This window comes from Quercus suber, unplaced genomic scaffold, assembly GCF_002906115.3.
Source record: "Quercus suber isolate HL8 unplaced genomic scaffold, Cork oak 2.0 scaffold_422, whole genome shotgun sequence".
NCBI classification, from domain to species: domain Eukaryota; kingdom Viridiplantae; phylum Streptophyta; class Magnoliopsida; order Fagales; family Fagaceae; genus Quercus; species Quercus suber.
Window position 1 is genome coordinate 86,856 of NW_027069873.1, and position 18,125 is coordinate 104,980.

The 18,125-nt window shown below is 34.9% G+C and overlaps 2 protein-coding genes, 1 long non-coding RNA gene and 1 pseudogene across 3 annotated transcripts; 3 read left to right on the plus strand and 1 right to left on the minus strand.

Moving 5' to 3' along the window:
- On the plus strand, nt 1-1,356 carry LOC112019448 (disease resistance protein RPM1-like; annotated as a pseudogene).
- Nucleotides 1,357-2,090: 734 nt separating this feature from the next.
- LOC112019446 (uncharacterized) lies at nt 2,091-3,507 on the plus strand. Its single transcript, XR_002883694.2, has 3 exons — nt 2,091-2,644; nt 3,099-3,139; nt 3,254-3,507. It is a non-coding gene; the product is annotated as an uncharacterized LOC112019446 (long non-coding RNA).
- A 3,225-nt stretch (nt 3,508-6,732) lies between these two features.
- Nucleotides 6,733-8,490, plus strand: LOC112019447 (disease resistance protein RPM1-like). The gene is made up of 2 exons (XM_065761609.1): nt 6,733-7,027; nt 7,088-8,490. The coding sequence occupies exons 1-2, from the start codon at nt 6,733-6,735 to the stop codon at nt 8,488-8,490; spliced, it is 1,698 nt and encodes a 565-aa protein (XP_065617681.1).
- Nucleotides 8,491-15,882: 7,392 nt separating this feature from the next.
- LOC136062511 (uncharacterized) lies at nt 15,883-17,486 on the minus strand. Its single transcript, XM_065761610.1, has 2 exons — nt 17,169-17,486; nt 15,883-17,049 (listed from the first exon to the last, which is right to left on the minus strand). Exons 1-2 carry the CDS (start codon nt 17,484-17,486, stop codon nt 15,883-15,885), a joined length of 1,485 nt encoding a protein of 494 aa, XP_065617682.1.
- Between the last annotated feature and the right edge of the window lie 639 nt (nt 17,487-18,125).

Consider the following 18,125-nt stretch of genomic DNA (forward strand, 5'->3'; position numbering starts at 1 on the left):
ACAACATGGTCCTCATCGGCGTGGTTTTACTGGTTTTGTCCATAAAACAACTCATTCACTCAGAACATTAATACCCCGCCATAAGATAGCAAGTGAGATTCAAGAGATCAAAGCATCAGTGCAGAAAATCAAGGCAAGAAGTGAAAGATACGGCTTCCAATCCACTGGTCAAGGATCAAGCAGTGGTGCTCGGTATGTTAGGTGGCAAGACCCTCGAATGGCTTCTCTTTTTCTTGAAGATGTTGACGTTGTAGGCATTGAATCTCCTAAAGATGAATTAATCGGTTGGCTCATAAAAGGACACTCTTATCGTACTGTAGTTTCTGTGGTGGGAATGGGGGGACTGGGCAAGACCACTCTTGCCAAGAAAGTTTATGATCATATAATCACCATATGATGAGAGAAAATTTTGATTGTCATGCTTGGATCTCAGTGTCTCAGTCATACAACATGACGGATCTAGTAAGAAGCATGGTAAAGCAATTTTGCGAGGCAAGAAAGGAGTTTCCTCCTGAGGGAATGGACTTAGCAGACAAGACGTCACTAATTAGCAAAGCAAGAGAATATTTACAAGAAAAAAGGTATGTAGTTGTATTTGATGATGTATGGGAAATTGATTTTTGGGGGGAGATAGAACATGCTTTACCTAATAATACAAAAGGTCCAAGGATATTAATCACAACACGGAAGTTGGATGTTGCTAATTTTTGCAAAAATTCTTCACATGTTAAAGTTCAAAACTTGCAACCACTACTGCCTAATAAGGCATGGGAGCTCTTTTGCAAAAGGGCATTCCAATTTGAACTTGGAGGACACTGTCCCCCAATGTTGGAGAAATCATCTCATGAAATTCTTGAGAAGTGTGAAGGATTACCGCTTGCCATTGTTGCTATAGGTGGTCTTTTGTCAACCAAGGACAAAACTCTCTTTGAATGGAAAAAATTGCATGATAGCCTTGGCTTTGAGTTAGGAATAAATCCTCATCTTGCAGGTGTTAGTAAAATTCTATCCCTAAGTTTTGAAGACCTGCCTTACAACCTCAAATCTTGCTTCTTATACCTTGGTATGTATCCAGAGGACTATTCTATTAGCTGTGTAAGATTGATTCGACAATGGATAGCTGAAGGTTTTGTGAAAGCAAAGGAGGGTGAAACATTTGAGGAGGTTGCACAAGAATACTTGACTGAATTAATCCATAGAAGCTTGGTTCAAGTGTCAAAGGTCAATTTTGATGGAAAAGTTAGACAATGCCGACTCCATGATCTTTTTCGTGAGATCGTCCTTCAAAAGATGAAAGATTTGAGTTTTTGTCATGTTTGGTCAAAACAAGAGTCAAACTTTGAAGGACTAACTTGACGTATGTCAGTAGATGGAGTTTCATATAGTGTATTGAAGGGATTTGAGGACACACATATTCATTCTCTTTTATTGTTCAATCTTGATGAATTGCTGAAGTCCTTTACGATTACTTTTTTTGTTGATTTCAAGCTTTTGAAGATAATGGATTTTGAAGATGCTCCATTGGATTGCATTCCTGAAGATGTGGGAGGTTTATTTCACTTAAGGTATTTAAGTTTCAGAAATACCGAAGTAAAAATGCTTCCAAAATCCATAGGAAAGTTGCAAAATTTGGAGACTTTAGATCTAAAGCAATCCCTAGTGTGTGATATACCAGTAGAGATCAACAAGCTTCGTAAGTTGCGACATTTAATAGCTTACCATCGCAACTATCGAATAACATTCAGTTTGGCTCAGGAAAAAGGGGTAAGAATACCAAAAGGGGTTGGGTCTTTAATGGACTTGCAAAAGCTGTATCATGTTGAGTTGAATCATGGAGGGGTTGATTTCGTTAAAGAATTGGGACAATTGAGCCAATTGAGGAAGCTAGGAGTGAAAAACCTCTCAAAGGAAACTATGAGTAGTTTGTGTATCTCTATTGAAAGGATGAGACACCTTCAATCTTTAGATATAACCTCAATAAGTGAAGATGAAATAATTGATTTACAAACTATTTCATCTCCACCTCAATGTCTTCAGCGCATCTACTTAAAGGCGTGTTTAGAGAAGTTACCGGGTTGGATTCCAAGACTTCAAAATCTTGTCAGATTAAGGATTTTTTGGTCAAGGTTGAATGAAGACCCATTGAAAGGCCTTCAAAATCTACCTAACTTATTGGAGCTTGACATCTCACAGCAGGCATATAGTGGAGAGCAATTGCATTTTAGGACTGGAGGGTTTCCAAAACTTCGGAAACTAACGCTTAGGTACTTGGATGAATTGAATTCGTTGATTATAGATGAAGGAGCATTGCCCCTTCTTGAAAACCTTGAGTTTGGGCCTAGTCCAAAATTAAAGGAGGTGCCCTTTGGAATTCAACATCTAAGAAACCTCAAAAGGCTGCGATTTTATGATATGTCCAAAGAATTCGAAGATAGTTTAAATTATGAGGTGGGACCCTGTTACTGGATCGTTGAACATATACCAGCCATTTTTCTATCTTACAAGGTTGGCACGCAACATAGCAGCTATGACTCACGCCGCCTCCATTCCAAGCATTTGGAGAGGCCAAGAGCACAAATAATCAACCAAAATGATGATCACAACACCAACGATAGCAGCAATATCGATGCTTCCATTGAGAAAGGTTAGTAAAATTTTGCTAAAATTTGGCTTTTAGAGTGGGTTGTATTTTTAATTTATTTTTTGGTTGCGTATGTATTGTTTTTCTTCCTGGTGAACAACGCTACAAGAGTTGTGATGTTGAGTCATAGCATAAAATGAAATGGTTGCCGTTTAATTATCATCTTATGCTGAAATTGCACTTACGTTTTTGACAAGCATTGGATAGGTGCTGGAAATATTTCCATACAATAACTATACCAAAACGAAACAAGTGTTAAAGAAGTGAAGTCCGTCAAAACAAAAAAAAGGGAGTTAGGAGGATTTTCTTATATAGAATACTAAAATAGAAAGGAAAAAAAAAAGTTTTGTTGAAGCATTTAGTTTGAGATTTCAATCTAGAGATCCTTCAATGATCATACTTCTTGTTTGGTAGTGTAAACTTACATTGCTAATCAAAGTTTTCCCAGTTTTGGTAGGTAAACAATCAAGTACTACTCACTGATGCTAATCCAAATCTGTAAGTGTGCTTTTTCCCCTAATATGACACTTTAATCGTTTGAATCTCTCAAAATTCCTATTATATCATTTTCATGTGCAACTTAGTTATGGAATTGTTGGGCTTTGTCTACAGAGTACAAACTTGGATGGAGGGTGAAGATGTAATTGTAGCTACAAGGACAAGTTGGATTTATTTTCTCCAGACTATCTAGAGAATCGGTGGTTTTTCTTGTAACATGTTTGTAATTGTGTCCAATAGTTTACTTTTGTTGTTGTTTCTATTTTCCTCAGTATGATTGCAATTGCCATGTAATTGATTATTATTAGAAATATATGAACCTCTTTGAATTGTTCTCTATGTGGATTTGATCTCTCCCTTTTATGTGCTATTACTTTTATTGGGAATTATAGAATTGGGGATAGATCCCCTTTGATCAGGTGCTTTAGGTTATACCAGTTTTAGGACCTCTAGACTCAACTTTGGTACCAGTGACAGTAAATGCTCTAGGATTTAAAGATATTGCGAAGATTTTATTTTTTGGAAGTGTTTATATAAACAGATGGAAAAAAAATTGTAAAAACATTTAGTAATTAAATGTTTAATTATCAGCAAGGTATTTTTATGCTCACTTCAACAATATGACACATGTAAGGTATCTGGAATTTACGTAGAAAGCAGAAAGCTATGCAAAATTTTTCTAAGAGGGCAATAGATATTGAATACTTTTTTATTTTATTTTATTTTTTTAATTTCTTTGAATAGACTAAGTTGATCAACCAAGATGATATCAATGATTTACAGCATATTTCATCTTCACTTAAATGCCTTCAAGTCATTCACACCTAGTTAACTTATATATTTTTCTATCCAAAAAAAAAAAAAAAAACTATTATATTTATTAGACTGGGTTGAGTGATGATCCATTCTAAGCCTTCCAATATCTACCTAATCTATTGGAGCTCATATTAGCAACAGAAGTGTAAAATGGAGTGCAATTGCGAATTAGACATTTGTATGGATCAAATTCATTGATTATAGACAAAGAAGCATGTTGTGCCATCTTGAAAAATTGAACATTGAGCATTGCCAACAACTGAAGAAGTTACCCTCTAGAGTCAAGCACCCAAGAAATAATAGAGGCTTCCCAAACCCGATATCGGTGAATTGTTTGCTTGGTCTAGGCCTAGGTGAATTGCTCCGTGGTGTAAATAACATTGATTTGTGTATATTATATCGAATTCAAAAAACAATTGATGTGCATTTCGGTGGCTAAGAAAACCAAAGAAAAAAAAATATTTAGTTTTTATTTTTTAGTTTCAATTTTTTTCTTCTACTCTAAAATTATGGAATTTTTTATGAGGATTTTTTTTTTTTATTCAAATGTTGATATGATTTTTTTTAAAATTTTAATTAAATACTTTTAATTTTATTTCATTAGTTATGTGTGTGTGTGTCAACTGTCAAGTGAGCATTCTTTTAGCAATATCAACAAGTTCTTTTATTGAGATGATGGTAAGGACTAAAAAGAAATTTTTTAATAAAATCCAAGGACTAAATTGAAAGTTTTGAAAGCATAAGGTCTAAAGTAAAAAAAAAAATAAAAAAATATATATATATATATATATAAATAAGGTATTTTAACCAAAATCCTCACACATGAGTTAGGGCATATATAGGGGTTACGTAAGCAATGAATCCAAGAGAAGTGAACAACTAGGAAAAAATATTTTTTATTAAATGATACCACGTCATCCATATCAAAATCCAATAAATGAAAGTCATGTGCATAAAAATATTTACCCACTAACATATGGGTTATATGTCTTTCATTTATTAGTGTGGTAGTTATTTTTTACTGACATATTTCACACTTATTAGATTTTGATACCGCTAACATTGTATCATTTGATATCAAATACCTTCTCGAACAACTAAAGAGTATCATGAATACAAATTTCTTGTTCCACTTTATGCTTCTCACTAGAGTCCTAGATAGATACAACTTTTCGAGTTTCCTTTTTAAAACTCATCCAAAATGTAGACATTATTATCTTACGCTCTTAGCCTAAAATTTGAGTTATTAGGATTTTTTATAAAGAATTTCAACATATAGCATTCGAAAGTTCAACGGTTGAGCTAACTGAAACCCACAGAGTTATTAGATAATTAGATACTATCCTTTGATAAAAAGTTATTTTTAACTAGCACATAAGATCAAACTTAAAAACTCAATCAGAGACCATAAAGTTAAGTTTTCATTTTTTCTTTTTCTTTTTTTGAGAAACACACACAAGAGAGAGAAAAAGATATTCTAATATAAAGGTACACTACAAACTCCACTTAAAAGCCATGGTAACTTTTAAGGGAGTGTGAGTTAAATTATATTATATACAATACACTCTCTTAAGAAATGTCGGAGTGTTTTTTTTTTTTTTTCTCTCTCTGTTTAATTCCATAATTTGGAGAGAGGTGATTTAATTCCATAAGTTGGAAGTTGTAATATTTGACATTATATGTGGCTTCTTGCATGCAAATTGAGTTAAATACATTCATGCTTTGTGCTATGGTATCTTTTTTTCACAATGCCACACCATTTCTTAGAACCGTGGTTTGGTATCAATTCTTTGTCAGTCGTCCAAAAAACATAGGCATAACTTTAAATGGCTCTTAACATATTCTTTGTCAAAGTCATTCTATTATCCCCGCTTGAATCAGAGTACTAATTTGCCTACTAACGAGTCCAAAAGTGATCACAGTGACCACGGTGACGATATTAGAACGATTTGTATTTTTCTTAAGCATGTACAATATATATATATATATATACACACACACACACACACACATCACTTAAGTTCGGATAATTTTTAATCATAATCTCGTATATTATTAATTTTATTGACTTTCAGTGTATATCTTGCTATGAAAAACTTGATTTTACAAGAATTGTATATAGAAAATTCAATTTTACCTTTTTTGTTCTTTTTTTTTTTTTAATTTTTTTTTATGAACAAAAGGGGGGAAGTTTGTGGTCACCCTGACTTACAGTAATTATGGCTCAATCCAACATTCTTTAGTGGGGGTGCTCTTATGGTAGGGTGAGTTTCGTTGCTTGTTCTAAGAAAAATAGAAAACTTTATTCTCATCTTATTCGAAATCTAGACTGGCCAAACCTTAGCCTTTATGCAGTGAGTTTACAAGAAAAAGACAGGGCAGGATCCTCTTTATTAAGCTATTCTTCCCTTTTTACATTTTTATTTATTTATTTAATTAATTAAATTTTTTTAATGAAAAAAGATGGGCTCTACTTCTTCTTTCAGGAGAGAGAAGTAACGATTGATTCGTTTCTTTGAGGACATCCTATACCAAAATTACGATGAAAGTAAAGCTAATAAAGTTCCATGTATGGATAAATTTACATCTGAGGTGTGGTTGAAAACGATTGATTTTTCCCAAAAATAGTTAGAAACAAAGAAAGAAGCCAATCTCAGGCAATATTTGACCATAGAGAAGAATTAGATTCAGATGAAACAATTTCCGTTCATTAATAAAAAAATAAAATAAAAACAAAGATATAATTTGTGTTTTCATTGAATAACAAGACAGGCGACATGGCAGAGACGACAGTATCCTCTCTTATCGACAGGCTGCTTCACTTGCTGACCCAAGAAGCAAAACTTTTAGGAGGCATACATGGAGAAGTTGCTGACATCAAAGATGAACTGGAGAGCATTCAGTCCTTCCTCAAGGATGCAGATGCAAAGGCCGCAGCTGAACAAGACATTGACGAGGGCGTCAAAACGTGGGTGAAACAAGTAAGAGAAGTAGCTTTCCACATAGACGTTGCAATCGATCAATACTTGCTTCAGGTGGCACTACATGATCCTCATCCAAGTGGCTTCCGTGGTACCCTCTAGAAAACCACTCACTTACTCAAAACAATAATACCTCGCCACAAGATCGCAGCTAAGATTCAAGAGATCAAGGCATCAGTTCAGAAAATCAATGAGAGAAGTAAAAGATATGGCTTCCAATCCACTGCTCAAGGATCGTGTTGTGGTGCTCGGAGTATAAGTTGGAATAATGACCCTCGAAAGGATTCCCTTTATCTTGACGATGCAGATGTTGTAGGAATTGAATCTTCTATAGATGAATTGATTAGCGGGTTGGTAGGAGGATCTCCTCATCGTACTGTGGTTTCGGTGGTGGGCATGGGGGGACTAGGTAAAACCACTCTTACCAAGAAAATCTATGACAACCAAATGGTAAGAGGGCACTTTGACTGCCATGCTTGGATCTCAGTTTCTCAGTCTTACAAAATAGAAGATTTGTTAAGGAGCATAATAAAGCAGTTTTGCGAGAGCAGAAGGGAGCTCCCTTTGTTGGGAATTGATGCAATGGATGAACAATTGTTGGTCAATAAATTGAGAGATTACTTACTGCAAAAAAGGTATGTGGTTGTATACGATGATGTATGGAAAATTGAATTTTGGGATAGCATAAAAAATTCTTTACCTAATAATCATATAGGTGGTAGAATTATTATCACAACATGTAATAGTGAGGTTGCTAATTATTGTAAAAAATCTTCACCTATTCGTGTTTACAAGTTGCAACCACTACCTTGTGACAAGGCATGGGAGCTCTTTTGCAAAAGGGCTTTCCAATTTGATTTTGAAGGACATTGTCCCGCAAGTTTAGAGAAATTGTCTCATGACATTGTTGAGAAGTGTGGAGGATTACCACTTGCAATTGTTGCTATAAGTGGTCTTTTGTCAACAAAAGACAAAACTATGTTTGAATGGAAAAACTTGCATGATAGCCTTGGCTTTGAGTTTGGAAGAAATCCACATCTTTCAAGTGTGAACAAAATTCTATCCCTAAGTTTTGAATACTTGCCTTATAACCTAAAATCCTGTTTCTTATACCTTGGTATGTATCCAGAGGATTACTCCATTAATTGTATAAGATTGGTTCGACAATGGATAGCTGAAGGCTTTGTGAAAGAAATTGAAGGTAAAACATTAGAAGAGGTTGCACAAGAATACTTGATAGAATTAATCCATAGAAGTTTGGTTCAAGCATCAGAGGTCAATTTGGACGGAAAAGTTAGACGATGTCGACTCCATGATCTTTTGCATGAGATTGTCCTCCAAAAGATGAAGGATTTGAGTTTTTGTCATGTACTATTGAAACAAGAGTCAAGCTTTGAAGGACTAATTCAACGCATGTCAGTAAACAAAGTTTCATATAATGTTCTCAAAGGATTTAAGGACAAAAAAGTTCATTCACTTTTATTGTTCAATCTTGATGAATTGCCGAAGTCTTTTATGAGTCCCTTTTTTTTTTTTCAGATTTCAAGTTTTTGAAAGTAATGGATTTTGAAGAGGCTCCATTGGATCACATTCCTAAAGATGTTGGAAGTTTATTTCATTTAAGGTATTTAAGTTTGAGAAAAACCAAAGTAAAACAGCTTCCAAAATCCATAGGAAAGTTGCAAAATTTGGAGACTCTAGATCTAAAGCAAACCCTAGCGTCTGAATTACCAATAGAGATTAACGGGCTTCGTAAGTTGCGACATCTTTTAGCCTACTATCACGACTATGGACTAGATTTTAGTTTGGCTTCTCAAAAAGGGGTAAAGATACAAAAAGGGGTTGGATGCTTAGAGGAGTTGCAAAAGTTGCATTTTGTGGATTTGAATCATGGAGGGGATGATCTAGTTAAAGATATGGGAAAGTTGAGACAATTGAGGAAGCTTGGAGTGAAAAACCTGTCAAAGGAAACCATGAGGGTTTTATGTGCCTCTATTGCAACAATGAACCACCTTCAATCTCTTGATATAGCTTCAATAAGCGAAGATGAGATCATTGATTTACAATCCATTTCAACTCCATCTCTATGTCTTCAACGCCTCTACATAAAGGGGCATTTAAAGAAGTTCCCAGATTGGATTCCTAAACTTCAACATCTAGTCAAATTAGGGATTTATTGGTCAAAGTTGAATGAGGACCCAATGAAAGCCCTTCAAAATCTGCCTAATTTGTTGGAACTCGAAATCTCAAGACAAGCATACAATGGAGAGCAATTGCATATTAAGATAGGAGGGTTTCCAAAACTCAAAATTCTAAATCTCCAATTCTTGAATGCATTGCATTCGTTGATGATAGATGAGGGAGCATTGCATCTTCTTGAAAAAATTGTGATTGGGTGTAGTCCGCAACTAAAAGAGGTGCCGTGTGGAATCCTATATCTGAGAAACCTCAAAGAACTGAGATTTATTGACATGCACAAGGAATTCGAAAAAAGTTTGGATCCTGAGCTAGGATCACATTACTGGATTATTGAGCACGTACCCATCGTTTATCTCTTACACAAGGTTTGCACAGGATTTTATGACCTTGAGGCCCGCATTCTTTGTTCCAAACATTTGATAGGATCATAAGGGAAAACAATAAATCAAAATGATGATCATAACGAGAATGATAGCAACAATATCAATGCTTAGTTGAGAAAGGTTAGTGCCATTTTTAGCTTTGATTTTAGTGCTTTTTTTTCCTTTTTCTTTTTCTTTTTTTTTTTTTTAATTTTTATTTAACTTGTGTTTTCTTCTTTCCAGGTGAATAATATGTCATGGGAGTTGAGTTGTAAATTTGCATGGTAAAAAGCAACAGTTGTCCATTTTATTTTGCATTTGATGAAATATGTGATTCACCACCTACCGCTTTCTTGGTATGCTTGTTTGGATTTTGCTTATTTTTCATATTAAGCTAAAATTGCACTTTATGTAAAATGTAGAGGAAAAAACTACTTTACTAAATTGCGTGTGTGTTGAACATAGTAATGTACAATACTTGTATCAGAGCAAAACAAAACAAGTAACAGAGAGAAGTGAACATTATCAAAACATTGCTCTAAGGATTTTACAAAGTTGCACTTCACCCCTATTCAATGTGTGTTAGGCGAAGATCAGTTTAGATGGAGGGATTAAAAATAAAATATTGAAGCATTTAATTTGAGATTTTTACTTTTTTATTTTTATTTTTTAGTGTTAACTTCTTTACTAATCAAAGTTCGTTCATTTGTGGTAGGTAAACAATCAAGTTCAACTCAGCAATGCTAACTCAAATCAGTAAGTAGACATTTCCCCATAATATGACACTTTAATAGCTTGAGTCCTCAATATTTCTATTAGATTATCTTTATGTGAACCTTTGCGCTAGAATTGCTGGGCTTTTTCTGTAGACTCGGATGGAAAGTGAATGCAACTGCTGCAGCTGAGCACGTTTGGCTTACTTTTTCAAGAGAATCAAGTAGCAAATCTCAAGGTTTTGCTTTTACATGTTGGTAGTTGTCTCCTCTAGTGTGTTGCTCATTATTTCAGTCCGAATAAGTGGTTGTTTTACCACAATCATGGGTTCATTGCTGTTATTTTCCTCATTTGATTTGCAATCACCCTTTAATTGTTTATTTTGTAAAATGACTTGAACCTCTTTGAATTGTTTTATCTATAGTTTGCATCACTCTTTTATTATCTATTACTTAGTTATATATATATATATATATTGGGAGTCCTAGCCATTATCAGCATCTCATCATTCCTTAGTGAATAATTTAGTGCATCTGTTGATGATTATGAACTAGAAATTCTTTTTTTTTTTGAGCAAAATGAACTAGGAAATCTAGGTCAACAAAGAAGGTGAATAAGGAAACTAAATAAAATAAGATCAATTCAGGATCGTAAAATGTTGGTTTCCTAATATCATGTTCTGAATTTTGACATTGTCTCCTAGATGGTCTGAACCCCAATCTAGTAAATTGTTGACTCTAACATCTAGGAGGATTACCACTGAATGTGGTAGAATTGGGACATCATCAATTCATTGTTGTTGAAACTGTGCTTGAATCATCCCTCCCCTCCCCACCCCCCCTTTTACTTCTGCATCGAAAATGCCTAGGAGTTCTATATAAGAAATTGTTAAAAAAAAATACTCTTGGTGTCACAATAATCAACAAAGATGAGAAATATCTAGGTGTACCCTTGTTTGTGCGATGATAAAATGTACGTTTTTAGACCTCTCAAAACACAACCAGATTAACCTAGTTAATTAGCCAAGTGATTACTTAGTCAAATTATCAGATCTAGGTTAACACAAACATACCATATCAATGTAAAGTGTGGAAAATAAAGAACACAAAGATATGATGACCTAGTAAAACCAAACCGGTAAAAAACCTGGGGAGGATTTAACCTAACTATCTTAAAGGTAAAACTGAATCCACTATGAAAGAATTAAAGTTTACACAATAGCGACTTAGACCACTAACATCCTATTGCTACCTCGAGTAGGAAACTTACTACCACGACCCCATGATAGCTCCAAGTCCACGGACTACTTCTTTCTTGGATTCCCAGCAAGTATAAGCACTCTCGCTTATGTATCTTTAAGCTCTTGAATCTGCAACTGAATGATCGCCAAGTTCTTGACGTAATCTTGAACTTTGGAAACCTTAAGTATGTGTGAAGGAAAACACCTATAGATCTCACAGAATATTCACACACACAACATAAAGAGCCTCTTCTAAACGTGGCTAGGGTTTTTCCTTTTATACTTAGAGTAAAACATAAAACCCTACACGTCAAACGGGCTTGGGCTGAGTTGGAAATTTTGCAGAAAAAACAATCTGCACAACTTTCGATTAGTTGAGTCTAATCTCGATCGATCGAGCCAGGCAGATTTACACAGTAAATCCTGCAACAACTCGATTTCAACTTTACATAAAAAGCATATACTTTGAGCAAGTCTAAAAAAGACTAAAACATTTTGATCATGGTTTGCCAACATTACAAAATGAAGTTCTAATACATTAGTTCATAATTCTTAGAACCTAACAAACTCCCCCTTTGGTAATCCGTGACAAAACACAAACTGACAAAATGCTCAAAGTTTACACAGAACAGCCCATTACAAAAACATTGCCTAACAAAACAAATCCAACCTAACTACTATGTATCAGTTGCAAGTGTAGACAGCAGCACAATTAAATCAACCTGTATATTTCTTGAAACACTCAACAAACGCATAAACACATGTGTGGAAAATACAAGTAAAACAAAATGACTTCTTAATTTCACATAACACACAATAAAGACATATATCATTAATCACCTCATAAATATAAATCAATAAACAATGTGAAACAAGAAACATATATAAACAATGTATCTCCCCCTATCATGAATAACCCAATCAAAACAAAGAATACATCATGAGCCAAAAATGTAAATACACAATGAAGCACCCAGATACAATTCTAATATCTCCACAAGCTCCACAAATACAAAAATCTCTCCTAACAACAAAATCTCCTCTATAAATGTACTCCCCCTTTTTGTGACAAATTGCCAAAGGGCAATCAGAACCTATCATTAAAAGAAGGTGACAGAGGCGATTGTCTAAAATGCTCCAAATCTACTTGCAAAGCATGAAACTCATCAAGCATGTCCACCAAAAGCTGACCATATGCCGCCTGAACGGTCATGACAATCTTTAACGTACGTCAAATGCTGAATCATCCAAAGTAGATGGTGGAGGAACAGCAACAGGATCAACAAACGCCTCAGCAAAAGTAGTACCTGTAGAAAAGGGAGGAGGAGGTGCGACACCAAAAGTCTCTACCCTAGGGCATTTAGAGCTTGCTCTCAACTGAGCAGCCCTCTGCCGAAAAAATGTGGCACCTATGGGAGTAAAAACATAGACAGGCTAAGACATCGAAAACTCATCTAAACCTAGATGTAACAAAATCTAGTGAATAAAAACAAGGAAGAAAAGAGCATAAGCAGTAGAACTACTCCTATAAAGTTCGTTCAAAGAAAAAATAAAAAGATGAGGAAAACTCATAGGAGTATCAGTAACAAGGGCATACAGAAATGCACAACGCTCCAAAGGAATGGTGTGCAGATGAGAGATAGGCCACAAGGAATGACAAGCAATCCTAAAGAAGAGATAGTGAATCTCAGTGAGCTCAGCAGTAGTGATCCAAGGATCAAAACCTCACTGGATAGAAGACCCAGTGATGTAAGACATGATGTCGTCTAGGGGAGGAGACTCATCATAAGAGTAGACAGGATGCTGGACCACTGGTACCCCAAGAGCATTAGCCATTATTGAAGGGGTAATGGTGTACCCTACACCCCATACCCAACTCTTAACATGAGTGTTGGAATTATAGGTGTGAATAGAGAGGTTCGAGTAGAACTCTCTAATCAAGGTGGCTAGAGGAGGATGAGAAATGTCCAGCAAAGGAAGCCAACCCCTATGCTCAAAGTTTCTCCTAATCTCACCATCTAGCTCATCTAATAAAACCTTTCTCTCAGCCCAAATGTTTCTCTTAAGGTTCAACTTCTCAAACATCTCTTGGTTTTTCTCACTCGGAAACCTCTCACTATCAAAAGAAAGAGCAGAGGTGGAGGTAGGTGTCCTATGGGCTCTAGTCTTCCTAACCATGATCTAAGGTTGGAATAGGACAAACAAAAAAGAACCAAGGAAAGAGAAAACAAGAAAACCCAAGGGCAGACTGCAAGTTAGCACAAAAATATAGAAATAACAATTCTATATGATGCATGAATAGTAAAAGCAAATGATGCATGCTCTAATGCAGTGAGAATATGTTCAATTGAACTTTAAAATAACAAAATTGGCTTGAGCATAGAGTTTATATCAAAAACCCCAAAATTTGAAAAACCACTTGTACAATTTTCAAGAAATTGGACCAATTGATCATTAAACAAGATAGATAACAGATTATAATGACCAAATCAATCAATCAAATAATCCAATTTCATCAATTAAAGCTCAATTTAACAATATCCCAAATTCGGGTATATTCAAGCCCTAGAAATTTCAATTTCTCACAAATCACCAAATTGGTCAAATTAAACCAGCAAGAACAGTTATATAGCATCTTACAACAAAAACCCATTGATCAATTTGGAAAGAAAAAGCTTAAAACAATAAAAACCCCAAAAATTCTTAGGTTCGAAATTTTCCCCAAAATGCATGATTTAATGCATGAACCATGAAAATAAATGAAAAAGGAAGGGCAAAATGGTCTTACCAGCCTTGGGAGAGATAAACATTGCAAAAATTTTGGAGGAAAATGACAAAAAATTTCTTTGGTAGCCTTGACCAATCGAATGAGAGAGAAGTGTTTTGAAAAAGTTTGAAATAGTGTAGAACATGTGAAAAACAAAGGTTTTAAAAAACTCTCTATACGATTTTCGATCCATCGAAAAATAGGTTCGATTGGTCGAAAATGCTTCGATTGATCCATTAGCAATCAAGAATCGATCGAAACAAACAGAGGCTGACCAAAATTTCAATTGCAATTTCGATCAGTCGAAAAACAGGTTCAATCGATCAAAATTCTAGAAAAATCACATTTTTGAAAAACAAAGCAATTTTGTGTAGAAACTCCTCAAAGCATTGAATTTTAAGAATAAAATGCATGAGTATGAGATGAAATGCTTTTTAAAAACACAAGTTTTAAACCCAGTTTTCCCAAAATTAAGATTTTCAATCAATTCACCTTAAATTCTCAAACAGCAAACATGTTTTGCATAAAACTCAAGGAATTTTCAAACTTGGTTGGCCAAACCAAAATCATACACAATAACATGTACAAAGTTTAGCAAAGAGTAACTTATGTAGTGTGTGCAACTAGCAAAAACTTGAGATACATGTGAGGTGATATGTAAATAGAAATCAAGCACAAAGTCTACAAAATTCATCACATAGAATTTGAAAGAGACTATCACCTAAAGAGTTACGTCATATAACTCCCACATCTCCTAGAATAAAAGCTTGCAATCATGTAAGTTTCTTGATTTGCCTCATATTGTACACACCAATTTTAATTGAGCAGAAACTTATTAAAATAGCGGGGATAATGTACACGCCAATTTTAGCATTTAAATCGAGGCTATACCTTATGTTCTTTTTGTGCATGTGCTACACTTTTTCAAGCACAAAATCTTATAATATGCATTAAGGTGTTCATGATTGGCTAGTAAACAGTGGTGAGATAGTTATTTATGCCTTTCTCAATAAGATCAAGTTCGACAATCAAAGGCATGTGACTTCAAGATCAGGACAAAGTGATCAAAAACTATAAACATCTTCCCACACAACATGCACTACTAAGCTCAAACTAATAAAGTGCAAAAAATAAGCTCATCAAAGCTAAACAAGGTACATAAACATGTTATGTAAAAATAAATTGGCCAACCTTGATTTCAAATCCAAGAAAAATAATGCAAAACACATTATGCTTCCTTTTCCCCTTTTTTTTTTGTTTTTGTTTTTGTTTTTTAAATAACAAAAATAAACCTAGAATGAAATGCATGAATGTTATGCAATACAAATCCTAGAAAACAGAGAAAATAAAACAGCAAGAAAAATGGTCACAAAGAGTAAAGCAATGAAGCACAAAGACCCTGTCAGAAAGACACGATTAGATCGAGCCTTTTGCATCCAAAACTTTTTAGATGCACCTCGAGCATTGGAGTTATTCTTCATATTAGAAGTCTGAGCAACTCTAGGATTGGAATAAAGGTTTAGAGCCTCTACCAATTCACCAATAAGTACCATAGGATCTTGTGCTTGAGGCACAAGTACTTTTGGCTTATTTGCTCGCTTAGCAGCTTGCAACTTGAAATAGTTTGGATGAATATGCCCAGACTTTCCACAAAAATAACAAACTCATGCAGACTTAACTTGAAACTTGCCCTTAGGAGGATTAGGAGCCTTAGGTTTAGACTCTTGAAGATCAACCCTAGTCTTCCTAGGAGGTGTAACATTTACAGAATTAGCAACCTCACTCACAAAGGGTTTGACAACCTCACTCACAAGGGGTTCAGTAGAAGGAACAAAATTTGTGGAATGGGGTTCAGGCACAGAGATGCTTTCTACAAAACCTAAGCCAGTTTTGTTAGAGGGAGAATTTTGAACACTCAGCATGTGATCAAGTTTGGAGCTTACAGACCTATTAGTTTGTTCTTTAGTAATAGATAATTCAAGTTCCAAATTTTTAATTTTATTAAGCAAAAGCATGTTCTCAGTCTTCACATTATTCAACAACTCATTAGCATCAAACAGTTTTACAAGCAAATTTTTCTTTTCAAGTTCAAGAGATGCAATTTTCTTTAAGCCTAAATCAACACTTATAGCATCCTTTGCAGCAACTTTGCAAAGTTTATTGTAGGCTCCTTGTAAATTTGCATCCTCAGAGAGTTTCCTATCAGAAGGGTTCTCCTCAACAGAAACACTCTCATAAACTATAGCAGTAGTAGTGAAAGCAATGAAGTTTCCATCATTGTCACAATCAGACTCATCATCGGAAACTTCATCATCACTAAGGGTTACAGCCATAGCCTTACCCTTAGACCTCAAGTATGTAGGACATTCATATTTCATATGACCATACCTTTGACACGTAAAATATTGTTGCCCCATAGAATTATTTGAAGGTTGACTTACTTTCTCTTTAGGTTTTTCAGTATTATTAACCTTAGTGGGATCATTCCTCCTAAAATTTCTAGATTCAGCAGTGTTCTTACATCTTGCCCTTCTGTTATTGTTCCTAAGAAAATTTCTAAAGTTCTTGGCAAGGTAGGCAATCTCTGTAGCAGAGAGCTCATCATCAAATCCACTCACATCAACGTCATCAACAGACTTAAGAGCCATTAATTTGAATTTGCTAGTCTTAGGTAGATCCAACTCATAGGACTGAAGTAATCTTACAAGTTCATCAACAGGGATGGAGTCCACATCCTTGCTTTCAGTAATGATAGTTACTTTGGGTCTAAAATCTTCAGTCAAAGATCTAAGAATCTTCCTAACAATTTTTGGTTGATTATAGATTTCACCCTATAAGCAAAATTAACAATATCATTAAGCTTAGTATAAAATTCATCAAAAGATTCATCATCAAACATCCTAATGCTTTCAAATCTAGTTGATAATTACTGCAGCTTATTAATTTTAACTGCCTTTGTGCCTTCATGCACAGTTTGGAGAATATTCCAAGCAGTATAAACAACCTCAACATTAAAGATTCTCTTAAATTCCTCCATAGAAACAACATTAAAGATAGCATTCATAGCTTTGCTATTGAAAGCGGCTGCTTCTTTCTGAGAAGTTTGCCACTCACTCACAAGAGTAGTGGGCTTCTCCCATCCGTATTCAACGGAGTTCCAGACTCTCTCATTAATAGATTTCAAGAATGCTTTCATCCTTACTTTCCAATAAGCATAGTTATTCTCATCAAAGTAAGGTGGGATAACAAGATAGGGTCCGTGTTCCATGACAACTGGGGTCAAGGATCAGCTCTAAGATTAAAGGATCTACAAACAGAGAGCTACCTGCTCTGATACCACTTGTACGTTTTTAGACCCTTCAAAACACAACTAGATTAACCTAGTTAATTAGCCAAGTGATTACTTAGTCAAATTATCAGATTTAGGTTAACACAAACATATCATATCAATGTAAAGTGCGGAAAATAAAGAACACAAAGACATGATGATTTAAGAAAACCAAATCGGTAAAAAACCTGAGGAGGATTTAACCTAACTATCCTTAAGGTAAAACTGAATCCACTATGAAAAAATTGAAGTTTACACAATAGAGACTTAGACCACTAACATCCTATTACTACTTCGAGTAGGAAACTTACTACCATGACCCCATAATAGCTCTGAGTCCACGGAGGCACAGACTACTTTTTTCTTGGATTCCTAACAAGTACAAGCACTCCCGCTTGTGTATCTTTAAGCACTTGAATCTGCAACTGAATGATCACCAAGTTCTTGACATAATCTTGAACTTTGGAAATCTTAAGTATGTGTGAAGGCAAACACCTCTAGATCTCACAGAAGATTCACACACACAGCATAAAGAGCCTCCTCTAAACGTGGCTAGGGTTTTCCCTTTTATATTTAGAG

Excerpts from the sequence above, each read along its gene's own strand:
- LOC112019447 (XM_065761609.1), top strand. The coding sequence starts at position 6,733 with ATGGCAGAGACGACAGTATCCTCTCTTATCGACAGGCTGCTTCACTTG. Across the intron at positions 7,028-7,087 it reads TCATCCAAGTGGCTTCCGTG|CTAAGATTCAAGAGATCAAG; the intron begins GTACCCTCTAGA and ends ACAAGATCGCAG.
- LOC136062511 (XM_065761610.1), bottom strand. The coding sequence starts at position 17,486 with ATGGAACACGGACCCTATCTTGTTATCCCACCTTACTTTGATGAGAAT. Across the intron at positions 17,050-17,168 it reads TGCATGAAGGCACAAAGGCA|GGTGAAATCTATAATCAACC; the intron begins GTTAAAATTAAT and ends TTTTGCTTATAG.